Source organism: Pecten maximus, chromosome 7, assembly GCF_902652985.1.
Source record: "Pecten maximus chromosome 7, xPecMax1.1, whole genome shotgun sequence".
Classification (NCBI taxonomy): domain Eukaryota; kingdom Metazoa; phylum Mollusca; class Bivalvia; order Pectinida; family Pectinidae; genus Pecten; species Pecten maximus.
In genome coordinates, this window is record NC_047021.1 from 36981547 (window position 1) to 36997145 (window position 15599).

Below are 15599 nucleotides of genomic sequence, written 5' to 3' on the forward strand. Positions count from 1 at the left end.
TGTTGTTGTTGTTGTTGTTGTTGTTGTTGTTGTTGTTGTTGTTGTTGGTAGTATAACAAAACTTAATAGAAAATAACGAGCCAGTATCAATAATTATTAATCCCTATTGTAATTACTTGCTATCGCAACTATTGTCACACTTGTAATAGTCTAAGAGCATTGCTTTTCTGAAAAATAATGAATATTTGAACTTTAATCCATAAGCGTAAGGATAGATTAGGGTAGTGAACGTCTCTCAGGTATGCAAAGAATTCCAGCGGAACTGTAGCTAAAGCTTGAGCACCCTTCGAAGGATGTCCAGGTAAAAATCTGTTCCGGTTAGTACCGCTAATGTAACATTATAAATAAACACCATATGTTTTTAGTAAAATTCTTGACCATATGTGATACATAAAAGCCATGTTTCATTTTTATTTTGTATCAGGAGCGTGCGTAACAGGAGGCATACAAAATTGTTCAATGTATAAAGTATGTACCGAAGACACGGACAGATATATCTACCCAGGAAGACTGAAAACAGTAGTGCATGATTTGTACATTCCAAGAGGCCTTACACAAAATGCTTATATCAAGGCGTCGACATCATTTGACACGTCTATAATAACATTGGATGTACATTTGCTATTTCAAAACGACTCGTTATGGATGTCAAAGGGAGTGTACAGACCAACGGTGACACCAACTTCATACGGGGTAATTGATTTTTTAAATTATGATTGATCTACAGCTAATATATATATATTAATGACGTTTACAGCATTCTTGTGATAATGTTTATGGTTACAAATCATCAGTGCATTGATATATCATGCATATCGCTACGGTTAGAGTACGACTACAATGACCTGTTCCTGGCGATTAATTTTACATCAAGGATAATTCATTTTAGAGTAGTTTAAACTGTACTAATATGTTATGAGTTTACACACTCTCTTATACTTTGCGAGCTTCGTCTGTAATACATTAGATCTCGTTCTCTGCTGTATAAATACCGTCTCGCTGTAATCAATTTGTACCCGTAAACGGACTTTATTTGGCGCCTTCAAATTTAAGCGCATATATCAGAATTGTGATAAATTGGTGCGCCTAAATCGAATTATTTGTATAGAAACATTTTATTGAAAGTCCGATTAGCGCAAAAATAATGTATCGTTATATTTCTAGCGTCATGTTCATAATGACAAGTCGTCTGTTAGATTATATGATCACCTGAATCACAATATATTCATTTGTACAATGATTCGTACATTTATATAATATGACACAGTAAACAATATAATAAGCAAAATTCAAAATAAATACCATAGCTATTTTAATGATTCAACGAATATTGCTGTTTTAGGAAACGTAAAAGGCCACGTCCTGACCTGTTTAAATGCTTGTTTATTTTGTAAACAATAAACATTTTTAATTGGATACCTGGTAACTATGATATCTAACAACAGTTTATTTGCATTTACGTTGAATTTGTTATCAATTCATCAGTTATTTCATCTTTATTTCAGAATGTTCTTGTAAGTACTCAATGGAAATATGATTTCGGAGACATCCAATGTAACGCTAGTACTGAACTGGAAAATATTTCCTCTGATTCTCTGTATACTGAAGACACTATTGAAGATGAATGTGTCTACTGTCTTTTGAAACTAGCTGTAGAATACCTAGCGACAACTACCTACGAGAATTCCACACACACAGTTAGTGCAGCTTTTGTTTCAGACAACGCAACAATAGACGTTGATACAACGCTGGTGGTGATACTTCTTAATGTAAGTATATACAGAAATGTAGTTGTTAATCTTCACGGAATTAATACTTCGCGGTAGTCCAAGTCGGCAATGACTTGCAGGCATTGAATTTCGCCCGAAAATTTCTTGCAAACATTTTGCAGTAAATACTTGTTTGTTTGAATGTATAAAATTTAATATTCGCGGAAGTATTTATTTTCGCTCTATATTTAATGGCTGTGAATATCATAGAGAAATTAAATCCCATTGAATATTATAAACTATTCAGTAACACTTTTTTATTTTCAAATATATTTGTTGTTATTGATTGATAGTATTCCGTTCCAGTATGTCTCGTTGTGATATTTCTTGGTATAAATCAATCTATAAAGCGCAAACTATTACTGTAAACGGACACATTTTAGCGATAATTGTATTTTAGCCTTTTTGTGCTGGAATCATTGCACTACTCGTTCAATATACAACTTTTTCTAGAAAATATGTGGATGTGCTCATTCTCCATTGTGCTAATTTGTTACAATTTGGTAATGCACGAAAATTGGACAACGCCAAATAAGTTCGTTTACCGTTTGCAAAACATAAATAAAATACCGACATCGTTTGATAAGAATAAATAGAAAAATAACAAATCTTCAAATTTCTATTAATGATGCGAGTGTTGTCGGGAAATATATATAATAGAGCACTGATTGATATAGATTGTAGAAGATAATAGGAAAATATATAGGATCTTGAATGAGTTTTCATTTCATATGGTTTTTGATGAAACAAGTCTGAGAAGCTTTCATTTTTGCAAACTTTGGTAAGAAAAAAAAAAGGAAAAAAAACCCCAGCTTCAATATGAATTTCATCAAAGCTTAAATAAAGATAAACATAAAACAATCCAAATTCATCCAAATTAAGATCATTACCGAAGTTGGATACAATTTTAAAAACAAACAATAACAAATCATCAAGCAGGGGTCGTATATAAGTGAAATACGGTTTTCCCAATTCATACTGTATATAATTACTTGAAATATATTCATTTATTCTTTATTAATGTATTGTTTATGATAAAGATATCAAACAAGAATTTCAACTTTAAATTTTGTCTAATATGATAAGCATTCATTGTAGAATTCACGAAAGAACTCCAGCTTCAATACAGATATTTCCAGCGTGGCGCAAGTTCCAAACAATACCTTTAAAATAATCCAAGTACAAGCAATGTTTCGGGAGCCTTCGTCGACCTATAAACTTGTATTTACGAGTCCTACCATAAGCCTCATGATTGCTTCGTTACGTGTTCAGTCTGTCGGAGAAAACTTCAAAGGTATCATCCCAATTACGCCTCTTGGCCCTAGACAAGAGGATACACGGTTTTGTGTCGGAGGTCCAGACACTCGAATCATAGAGTTCAGTAACGTGCCAAATAAAGGTAATGAACAATATGCTACTGCATCACGGGATATCACTTCGTGATACAAACTTGTATGTGTAATGAGCGAAAGAGAACAATGTTAAGTTTAAAAAAAGAAATTAAAGAATACATAATTATTATAATATAACATACTTTTAATACTTAAAACGTATCATCTTTCTTTGATATTAAGAGGGGCTGCCGACAAGGGGATCCAATTGCACCATACCTATTTATTCTCTGTGCAGAAGTTTTGGCTATAAAATTACGAAATAATAAAAATATAAATGGTATTGATATTGAAAACTGTCATATTCTAGTATCACAGTATGCCGACGATACCTCGCTTATGCTGGATGGAAGTGAACGATCGCTTAAGGAATCAATAATAGAGCTAAATGATTTTGCTAGAATATCGGGGTTAAAAATGAATATTGATAAGACTCATGTGATATGGATAGGGAGTAAGAAATTTAGTAGTGAATCTTTTTGACCGGAACTTAACTTGCAGTGGGGAATGGATAAATTTACATTATTAGGAATAGAGTTTAGTGTGAATCTGCATGAAATACCGAAACTTAATTTTGACAAAAAGCTTACAAAATTAAAATCGCTGATTAAAATATGGAAAAGGAGGTCACTAACACCAATTGGAAAAATCAACATTATTAAGTCTTTGCTCATCTCACAATTCAATCATCTATTCATTTCATTACCTAATCCAGATGATAAGTTTATTAAGAAACTCAACTTGATTTTATTTGATTATTTATGGAGTGGAAAACCAGATAAAATAAAAAGGGAGGTAATTATACAAAATTATATCAATGGTGGGTTGAAAATGATCAATATTTCTGCTTTTATAAACTCACTTAAGCTTACCTGGATTAGAAGACTCTACCAGAAAAATGAGAAGTGGCAATTTATATTAAAAACTAGCATTAATACAGATTATCTTGCAAACTGTGGTTCAGAATTTATTAATGTCTGCATAAAAAATTGTAAAAATAAATTTTGGAAAGATGTTTTGAAATCATGGTATATTTTAAATTCAAAATATAATGAGGAATACCTCCAGGAAAACCTACTGAAAGTTCCAATCTGGTACAATAGTAAAATCAAAGTAGGAGGGAAAGATGTTTTATATAAACAATATCATAAGAAAAACATTTGTATAATAAATGATTTGATTAAAGAGGCGAACACAGGTGAATTTTATACATATGCTGAATTTATTCAAAAATACCAAGTAAACACAAATTTCTTGCAATATCATGGCATTATCTCAGCAATAAAACAATTTATCTCGTCATATGGTATACATTTTGATGAGATATTTTACCCATATGTACCTATTAATTTACACTTCTTTCTCAGAGAAAAAAAAGGGTCAAAAGTTTTTTACAATATTTTAAACAAATCTGATGTTATACCCTCTGGCACCAGAAAGTGGAATACTATATTTGAAGACATTAATACACAAACTTGGTATAGGTTTTACAAATTACCATTTCATGTTACAACAAACACTAAACTTCAATGGTTTCAGTTTAGAGTGATTCATCATATATTATCTACTAACTCCTTTTTATTCAAAATTCAAATAGTTGCCTCCCCTCTCTGTGTACTTTGTAATTCTGAACCAGAAACCATAACCCATCTACTGTGGGAGTGTCAAGAAGTTCAAAAACTACTGGATAGTCTAGATTCATTAATGGAAGCTTTGCTAATACCATTCTCATTTAATAAAAAAAGTTTTCTTTTTGGCCTCATTCATCAAAATTTCATTCCAAGTAATCGAGTTGATAATGAAATCATTATTATCATAAAACAATATATTTACACAATGAGATGTTTACATAACTCACTAAGTATAAACGCTCTCATCAATATTATTAAGGATAATTACACGATTCAAAAATACATTGCTAATAATAAGGGTGAAAATGCTAAACGTAAATTTGAAAATGAATGGCACAAATGGAATAGACTTATAATGCTGTAACTTGTATATTTTTTTGTTTTTGTTTTAGAATATCTCCAAAACAATTGCTTGAATATATTGCTTCTAATTTCTGTTTACTAGATTATGAAGGAGCCTTTCACATAGCTGATATCTCCATATTTGAAAAAAGAATATAAATTAAAAAATTAAAAATAATTATACAGTCTTCTAAGTTGCATTTCTGCCATCTCACCCTACCTTAAATCTACTTCTCCTCTCTCTCTCTCTCTCTCTCTCTCTCTCTCTCTCTCTCTCTCTCTCTCTCTCTCTCTCTCTCTCTCTCTCTCTCTCAATCTCTCTCTCTCTCTCTCTCTCTCTCTCTCTCTCTCTCTCTCTCTTAGTCAATAACTTGTAGGATACTGTCTAGGATACAGAGTGAGTGAATAAAGGCTTTTGAATTTTTTTTTATTCTCATCCCCCCCCCCCCCCCCCCCCCCTCCTTTATTCCACTACTTGTCCATATACATGTAAACATTGATGTTTCCTAGCATACTATTCAAATGTATTTAATGTGTTAGTCAGGGTGTACATGTGTGTAAGGGTGTACATGTATATGTATGTAAGGGTGTGTATGTATGTGAGAGTGTTTATTCATGTGAGGAAGCGGGTATATGACTCATGAGGGTATGCATGGATGGTGTGTGTATGTGTGTGTATGTGATGGTGAAATATATCAACAAATTGTAGTAAAGAAATTATACATGTGTAAATTGTGAGTGTAATTGATGCAATGTATTTACAGTACAGAAATCTTGATTATTTAGTTTTCTCGGCATTTAATGTTTGAGTGGGACATATGTATGGGTGTGTGTGTGTATAAATGTGTGTATGTGATAAATGATTAATTGCAGTAATTTTGAATATCTTTGATTTATACAAAAGTAAATTTAATTGATTGAGTGTATACAAGCCTTAGTATGTGTGTGTGTGGGTGTGTGTGTGTGTGTGTGTGTGTGTGTGTGTGTGTGTGTGTGTGAGAGAAAGTTATGTATTGTACATTTTTTGATGAAAACACTGAATAAAAAGTAAATTATAAAAAAAATATAGTTCTGACATACTGATTGGCTTATAAGAATCAGATGAGCTTTTCAACATAATTATGTGAATAGTGGTATTTCATAAGTTTCTTAATAGATAATAGACGCTTCTTCTGTCAGAGCATGTGGTTTCATTCTTCGTTGTAATTCTTCAAGGGTCTCCATTCAAATCTTTATTTTCTGTTCATCTTTTGCTTGCGTTTTAACGATTTTTAGCTGGAATTATTATTTTGTCATTATGTAGGTATTCTGTGTTATTTTCGTTGTTATACACTTTATATAATTATATTATTATAAAACCAGAGAGCGAGGTTATATAACAACATGCCGAAATTGCCGATATGCATTGATTAATTACTGTTGATGTACCCATCATATGTTGCAATAATAAACAGCTTTACGCAGCGTTTATTTCATTTTGTAATATTGGATTATGCTTTCATCTTTTTTTTCATAGGAGCACTTGATGATAGCAGTTCCGCTGGTGCCGATACTGTTGAATTTGAACTTATTGTATTGATGAAAGGCATTATTGGACTAGAATACCCCCTTCAGATATATCTGGAAGTGGATTCCGTGATAATGAAGAACACTACACTATCGTTCAAGGCATTGCAACATATTCTTGTAGGTATAAAAGAAGTAATTGAATAGAGCTGTTTTTAACTAAAGCCTCTATGTTTTCGTGACATATAAATTTTGAAAAAATAAAAAAAAAATATCTTGAATGATAGAATATATACCCTTATGGTGAAATAATGTGATAATTTATAATGGAAAACTACCGACTGATTAGAGGGAATCTCTAATGTGGCGCTCAACTCTCTGTATGTAAATGACCAGCAGTAAATATGTCATACACGCATGCGCAAACTTGTTTATTTTGAAGAATGTCGGACTGCTTGCTGCCGCGAAGGCAAAAAGGAGTAGGCAAAATCACGTTATCTACGACTCAGAGTCAAAATGAGTCTGTTAAACAAACATTAAAGATGCGTTAAACGTTAAACAATCATTGGCCGGTGACACTTCCCGGTATTTGATAAACAAACTCTTGCTTTTCTGTTTATCATCCGGGGATGTTACTCGGCGCGCGCTGGGTTTGTTCACGTTCTTTTTTTACATTTATTGCATACTTTTTACTTATGAATTGCCGACGTAACTGAGCATATTTTAAGGAAATCAAATGATCATGAATGATGAAGTTTTATACTTATAATAAAACAAAAAACATCGAGAGGCTTTAAGCATTAGACAAGTGTATGCCGATCAATGGATATAAAACTACAGCTGACTCACGATACTCGGTTATCAAATTATCCCGAGTATTCGATGTAACAGAATATATATTTATTTTGAGTTAATCAGTTCTTTGAGTTCGAGATATCAAAGTTTAACCGTACAACATAGAATTGATCCCTTCAGTGATAACAAAGTAAAAGTGTTGAAATCAATGCTTAAAACAGCCAAAAATGGTCTAACGAAGTGAAACTATAGAAAAGAAAATCTCGACAAAAAGTCAAGGAAATAGTGTTTTGCAATAGATTTGGTATAGAAGATGACAATAGAAAGGTTTGCTCGATGTTTGAATTACAATTACCATATAGCATGATAATTTCAGCCAATCCATATTGCAGATTAAAGGGATAAATTTCACAGGAAGTAAGCTAGGTAGCTCGTCATTACCTAAAGGAGGATCAAGTAGTGCTACTTTGTTTTTGGATATACCAATACTTTATCATGGAACATTCCGCATAAAAACGTCAACAAGACACTATGCCGGTCCAGGTACTGACGGATTGAAGATTGCAGGAGGGTTAATTCGAGGTGGTGCATCTAACCTTACATGTCTGGTAAATTCTCATTGGAAATCGAAGGATTCAGCTGCTATTTCTTTCTCAAGCTTACCATACGGATCTGAAGCAATTTCACGCAGTATTGAATTCAAAGTGTTGGTCTTCGCAGCCCTAGGCTTATCTGATGGCAATTCGTCTTATGAACTAACGGTAAATCTTACCTACCAAGGCGAAGGGTCACCCAAATCATTTCAGTTCTATTTTACTATTACCGACAAGGAAACACATACGGTAAGTTATATACTGTAAACGTACATATTTTTGCGGTAATTTTATTTTAGCGCTTTTCGCGCTGGAAGCCTTGCGCTAAATTATGATTGCGCTAATTACTTTTTGTACGTTCTATTTCTATAGAAAGTTCTGTGGATGCGCTAATTCATCATTGCGCTAACTGGCTAAAATCTGCAAATGCGCTAAAATTTGATTGCGCTAAAATAAGTACGTTTACAGTATTCTTAGGTGATGCAACACTTCTCTTTTTTTTCTTAAAAAAATGTTCATTTAGATATATTGTTTTATGAAAGGAAACTTGTTTAATGCGGTTTAATAGAATTAACAATTAAATAAACAAATATAAAGGGACAATGCGGTGAACACATTCCCGATTATCTATTTACGAAAGTATGTAGGACTGGTGGGGATACAAAAAAGGATAATAATATTGATATAGTGTATCCATATTTTACGTTATTGATTGTGTGTTTGTGTGTTTATCGCCTCGTGAATAGCCAGGGTCATTCTGAGTGATATCCTTGTAGTAGTTGGTCATTACCTCACTGAATAACATACTGGAGGATTGGCGCATGTCATCCAGAACAACAAGGGTAAAGTGTCTTGCCGACGAATACAACTACGGCATTACAGATAGGTCCGTTTTTCAGTTTGCCGAGAAACACAATCCGATACGGATCGGGAGCGTCGTATCACGCATCGGAGATAGGCAAATTTGTCTTGATGAATCATCACTTAAGCCTAGAATATAGTCATCCCATTTATAAACAAAATAATGGATAAATAAAATAGAATAAAAGATGTTTATCTTACAGACAACTGGTGTAAATGGTGAGCTTCCAATAAAGGTCGGACTGACACAGAGGTATGTAAATCTGTGACCGCAAGCACTGATGTGGCCCTTACCGTATCAACTGAAGACGATGAAGCTTATGGTAATATGCATGTTGAAATGTGGATACCCTCTGGATCGGAAGGACAACTTTACGGTATTTGTAACTTTGGAGGAATATTTCAAGGATACAACATTTTTGGTGAATTTCATACCTACATTACAAAGTAAGAAAACCAATACATATCTAAATGAGTTAATTGCTTGCTCTAATATAACATAACATTATATGATATAATAAATAAAATGTAACATAATATGATATGATATAATAAATAAGATATAACATAATATGATATGTGCCACGTTAACAAAACTAATTCATGAATAAATTAGTGTGTTTCATATCAATAAGGTATTCAATAGACTTTTTTTTTTAAATTCTGCCTTACAAGTTGAACGTCCAAATACACAAACACCTTGATATCAAATCATGACCGGCATTACAAAATCTTCTTGCTTTAAAACAGGCGCCAGGACGACATGATTGAGAAAATACTGACGTATATATCACCTCTGACAAACATTTATTTGATTAGACATGGAAATGAAGTCGTCTTGAAAGCATCTGTTTCTTTTCTTGACAATGACCTAGGAATTAAAAATCATTCAATACCGGTAAAAACCAGGATTGTTAACAACAACCAGACTATCTTAACTGCCGAATTGGCAATATCAAAACCAACCATTGTAAGTATAAAATGTCGTTAAGGATTCAAAACCTATACCGAGTATTCAATTATCTCGAACAGATAATTTTTTTTTTCATTTTTTTCATTTTTTTGTTTGTGTGTTTTTTCGTTTTTTTGTTTTTTTTTACGTTTTGTTGCTAAATCATTTTATATTATAAGAGTATAACAGGAACCTTGTAATAAAAAAGTCATGACAAAATATTTAGAAATTATTTTTATTTTTATTGTCAATTAAAGATAAATAATTTGGAGACTTTCATTCGTATAGTTATTTAGGTCTTGACGCTTGCTTTGGTTGATGAAATGAGAAGACCAAAAGAGTTAATGTTGAATTTGTGTGAAGAGCAACTCAATTCATCACCTATGAAATCGAACAACAAAGCACGATGCGTTCCTTATATTTCTGTTGACACGTATTCTTTTCCTAATCAATTGAAAAGAAGAATTTGGTAGCTTTATTACGTCCTATTTGGGTAGAAATTGAAACATTTCGGTATCTTTTACAATTATGGACCTACATAGGCTAACGCTAGATGGCAGTTAATGAATGGCCTCCGAACGTCTTTCTAGTATACGAAAACTCATTTTTTTTTCAAAAAATTTAAAAATACGCATATTCTATCTTTTACTTGCGTTACATTTACTAGTACCTATCGTCCCGAGTCGTAATGCATGGTAGACAAATTTTCACCAAATCTTCTTATTAGGAGCAAACGAACTACAGCTTGTGAGCTAGGCTTCTTTTGTATTTTTCATGTAAAATCTGTGAAATACTTATGCCAAAAGCTTGGATGTCATATTTTGTTTACTATTAATTGTGTATTTGCAATATCATGCATGCTACTGAAGTTTGTTTTCACTTTAGGAGCATTATCCAGATTTTATAGTTTTGACTGAAATTGTGAAAATTAAAGCCTTGGTAAAGATTTTCTACCACTACAGTCTAGATGGGATCCAATACCACAAAGGGAGCATAAAGGTAAGCATTTTTGATGTTTTATTTAAATTTTATTTTTGTCTTTGTGTGATAATAATTGCGAATTGCATGTACCAAGAGTAACGCGGGTGGTCATGTCACGCAGTGGTAACGATCGTGACTTTCCCGCACTAAGATCCTTCGTGCGCTTCCAGCCGGGCCAGCAAGAGTGATAAATATAGGCTGATACAACTTGTATCGCAATTGTTGTAAGATAAATGTAGTTTCATTTAAAATATTGTCTCCAGGCGATGAGTGTTGGTGATTACTGTTTGCGTTAATTACAACAAAGATAGCTGAGTATCATTATTTAAGCTAATCTCTTAGATGGTTAGTTTTAAGCTACTTTAATATAATCTAATCATGTTGGTGTTATTTTTCCTCTTTGTTTTCAGTAACCACCGTGTACCTCTTACTTATAGTTTTGAGTTTGACCTACTGATACGAATGTGACTTACCGGCGCCCTGTATTTTCCCTTTATTGGCGCTTGCCAATGTATATACTAGCGAAAAAAAGAAATGAAAGTTCGGTTGTTTTTCTAACATAACTTTTCAACAAATGGTCTAAATTCAAATAAATATCACACCGAGCTACCTCCGTGCACTGTGGAAATATTCTTCAGTTAAATTCAGCCGACCATGGCCCCGCTCGACGCTGCATGTTTTCAGCAGATTTTTGAAGAAAGCATGCATCCCAGGTACTCTTGCACCATACGTGCTGCAAAATCATTACAAATCAAACATTGGAACAGTAAAGATCAGTCACAAAACATTTCTTTTCGAAACGAGTGTACAGCAAAATGCCGCGATTAAGTGAAATCGATATGGGTATGGTCATTGCTCTAATAATACAGGTGTTTTCGCAACGTCATGTAGTCCAGCAATATGATATATATGAGACAACAGTATCCCGACTGTTTGGGCATCTCAGAACCACAGGTACTAAAGTATATTGGATGACCGTTATTCGAGCGGACAACAACGTGTCTATTGTAGCGGGACTGGACTGGCCATAGGTCGATCATCGGTGACTAGGTAGCTCAATTGGTAGAGCATCCGGCTAGTGTTCGGAAGTCCCGGGTTCGAACCTCGGTCTGGCCGCTACATTTTCTCCTCTCCTGTTACAAAATTGGCGCCCAACTAAAATACCCTACGGTGGTGGTATAAGGGTCTCGTGTGTCTTCTAGGGCGAAGACTTGGAAAAAAGGAGGGAGGTTTGTAGCGGGACTGGACTGGGTCGATCATCGGTGACTAGGTAGCTCAATTGGTAGAGCATCCGGCTAGTGTTCGAAGGTCCCGGGTTCGAACCCCGGTCTGGCCGCTACATTCTCTCCTTTCCTGTTACACTATCAACGTCATGGTGAGCGATATTCTGACGCTTGCACAACGGAAAACGACAGATTCGCGGTCGAGTCTGTTATGGTATGGTAAGGATAAGGCGTGAAAACACCTCTCATGGTTATCGATGGTCATCATACAGCAGTAAGACACCAGGATCAGGTTTTGAGACCACAGATTCTTCTTCTTATCCAACAGCATAACATTACGTTACAGCAGGACAACGCGAGGCCCCAAGTTGCTAGGGCGAGGATGTCGGAGGCACATACGAACCGAAATCGGGATAGTCATATAACCAAATCCTAGCAAATATTGAATAAATCTTGTTGTATTCTGTTAAGTCTTTTTTTCCGAAACTAATAGTGTTGATTTCATTACTTTCATACAGATGAAAAAAGGAAACAGTGCATACCTGTTTGATGTCCCTAAGGTTATCGCCTATTTTCATTTCTCGGCGGATCCTTGCACTTCGGTGTGCAATATCGAAACCAAATGGCGGCCACGTAAGTAAGCTTTATACAGTAATTAAACATATCACTTCTTCGTGAAGTTATGAAACTAAACATTTAGCATAAATATCACAAAATTATCACTATTCGATTTCCGGAACAGATTCGTGCATACTGACAGACACCCAACTGGGATTCTGATTTGTAAGGCCAATGTGTTTCACGCATGTTTCAGTTAAAGAGTATATCACAATAGCGGAAGATGAAAACAATTTCATGCTGAGACTGGTACCATATGCCCTGGATCAGGACATGGACACGTGCTTTAATTTGCCCGTGCCGGGGGATTCCCCGTCCATGCTGTGGCTGATGATTAAAAACCTTACTCTGTTTGGTGTAACGTCAAGGAAATTCGCAATGCACTTCTCTGGTGAAGGTATAGAATGTACAACTGTTGGACAAAAAAGTATCCAGGTAAGCATCTGATACAATTGCTTTGAATCTAAAAGTCATTTTAGTGCTGTGCGTCATGACATAGTGATATTTAAAATCTAACTACCCAGTAATATGCATGAGGTTAATTTTGAATAGAAAAAAAATATTAGTGCTTTACGTTATGATAGTTATTTCCCTTTTTTTTAATCAAATAAATTACGCATGCCAGAACATATATTAGATATGCAAAAATATGTATCCAGGTCTTATGAAATGTATGTGGATCAAATGATATTTAGGTTTATTACATTTTTAACCAGTGAAATATCAAAAATTATTCATTCTATAAAAGTGATATTTTTCACTAGTGAAAAATATCACTTTTGCTGATTTGACCAATCAAATTAATAATTAGAAAATACCAAAATAATTGACCAATCAGAAAGCCCGACATATATGTCAGCACCTGGACAGTGGGAACAACTTTTTTTGTATGCAAACTTTCGCTGTAGGCCTAGTTAGCATACGGGGTAGGTTTTTCGTTGATAAAAAATGTAATAAACAGAATATCTAACAGTGTCTTCAGTAATACCAAATATATTTCACTCGTGTGGCTAATATTTTGATATTTTTCACGCGTGCTGCAGCACTAGTGAAAAATATCAAAATATTAGCCCCACTCGTGAAATATATTTGGTATTACTGAAGACACTGTTAGATATCCTCTATATATGTATATTGGACAATATCACATTACTTCAAACATGTACACGAATATTGATAAAACATTGACTAAGGAAATAGTTTCTTTGAATAATTTGTATACTTTTAACGAAATGTATTTATTTGACATAATATCATCTTTGTATTAAATCCATTATCTTCAGGTTGGAACTTCCGGACCCGCTATCAGTGACCAGTGCGCCATCGAATCATCGGATATAGCATTTTGTAAAGTCTTACAACACAATGCTGGTCATTCGCTAACTCAATGTAACATAGAATGTGAATGTGAAAATTTCCAACAATGTTCGAATGTTCATATCATCATGCAGAGCGCGAATAGGAATAAATGGCGGCTATGTGAACTGACCATGGACGAAGAAGTCTAAATACAGCCAACAAGAATGTCTCTTCTTGTTTTTAACTTGAGGATACGTGGTCTAAAACAAAGTTTTCAGCAGGTTTTGTGAATCCGTTTAGATTGGAATAGATTTGTGTGATAATGAAGGAAATGTGCAGAATATTGGTGCAATTTTACTACATATGATTTCATATACGATGGTATGAGCAACTTCATTTTACTGAATATTTAAAGAAGTTTGGGAAGATAAGCAGAGGTCCGTGGAACTAAATAGATACTGTTGGATTTTATGTCAACTCACTGACTATAATTTCCTTTTACGATAGGTGTGTGGATGTTTTTATCGTGGATCTCTTGAAACTGTTGGATATCGACATTAAGTACTCTGTAAAAATGATGATTCTGTGTGAACTACTTGTTTCAATGATTCCATGATACCAGCGAATGTCCTGGTCTAAGATGCCTTGATTTTGTGAGATCTCTATATATTTCTGTATGAAAGGTGATGACACTGTAAACTTAAATGATTCAATAAAAAAAGATTTTTGGATACTGAATGATCTCGCTTTACATCCTTATGAACGTGTACATATGTATTTAGCTAATACATTTTTGGGTGTTTGTTTGTTTGTTTTGTTAGTTTTTTTCGCATGTACTCCGTTGAAGAAGAGCAATTTTTGGACATGGTCAATAATTGGTGTCGTGGATATTGTGGAAGGGTCCTGTAACGAGGAATAAAAACACAAAACAACAATCCAGTTCACGCCAGGATCCACATGTACAAACGAGCAAGAGTAACGACTTCGATCTGGAGATTTCCACGCACAAATTCATGAAAAATAGATGGTAAGAACTTTAACCTCGTGTTCAATGAATCTGATGCATGTCGGCCAAGGGACGGAGCCTAAATTCAACCTCAAAGAGGTGAACGCTCAACTAAAGAACCGCGCACTCGTGAAAAATATCAAAATATTAGCCCCACTCGTGAAATATATTTGGTATTACGGAAGACACGGTTAGATATCCTCTATTTCATTTTTAATCAGAACCCTTTTCCATTGTTGTCTGGCTAGCGTTGAGCTAGCCCGCTAAAACAGGCTCCAATATTCTTGTTGGATTCGGAGCCGGAGTGTAAGGTTAGTTTACCTTATTGCTTCTTAAAATCGAGCAATATTCTTGTTGGATTCGGAGCCAGTAATGGCAACTTATAGAAGCCCTCTCCTCCAGAATATAAGTCAGCAAGTGACAGCAACATTAGACATACATGCAAATTTTATGCAACGGAAAGAATTTTGGTGTTAAAATGAAGAAAGAGACAGGTTGAAAGTATACACTAAAACCTACGCCAATAATAAAACAAAAGCGCAAATATAGCTGCTGTCTAGCCCGCCGGGTAAATAGAAAATACTATATAGTCACGAAATGCGGGAATATTGTATTGCTTACGTCTGCTCGCA

At 34.3% G+C, this 15599-nt stretch overlaps 1 protein-coding gene across 1 annotated transcript; it reads left to right on the forward strand.

Annotated features, from left to right (window-relative positions):
• Positions 1 to 10740: 10740 nt before the first annotated feature.
• LOC117331474 lies at positions 10741 to 14699 on the forward strand. Its single transcript, XM_033890202.1, has 4 exons — positions 10741 to 10839; positions 12563 to 12677; positions 12859 to 13097; positions 13946 to 14699. The coding sequence occupies exons 2-4, from the start codon at positions 12563 to 12565 to the stop codon at positions 14168 to 14170; spliced, it is 579 nt and encodes a 192-aa protein (XP_033746093.1). The 5' UTR covers positions 10741 to 10839; the 3' UTR covers positions 14171 to 14699.
• Positions 14700 to 15599: the final 900 nt, after the last annotated feature.

Excerpts from the sequence above, each read along its gene's own strand:
- LOC117331474 (XM_033890202.1), top strand. The coding sequence starts at position 12,563 with ATGAAAAAAGGAAACAGTGCATACCTGTTTGATGTCCCTAAGGTTATC. Across the intron at positions 12,678-12,858 it reads CGAAACCAAATGGCGGCCAC|TTAAAGAGTATATCACAATA; the intron begins GTAAGTAAGCTT and ends CGCATGTTTCAG. Across the intron at positions 13,098-13,945 it reads TTGGACAAAAAAGTATCCAG|GTTGGAACTTCCGGACCCGC; the intron begins GTAAGCATCTGA and ends CATTATCTTCAG.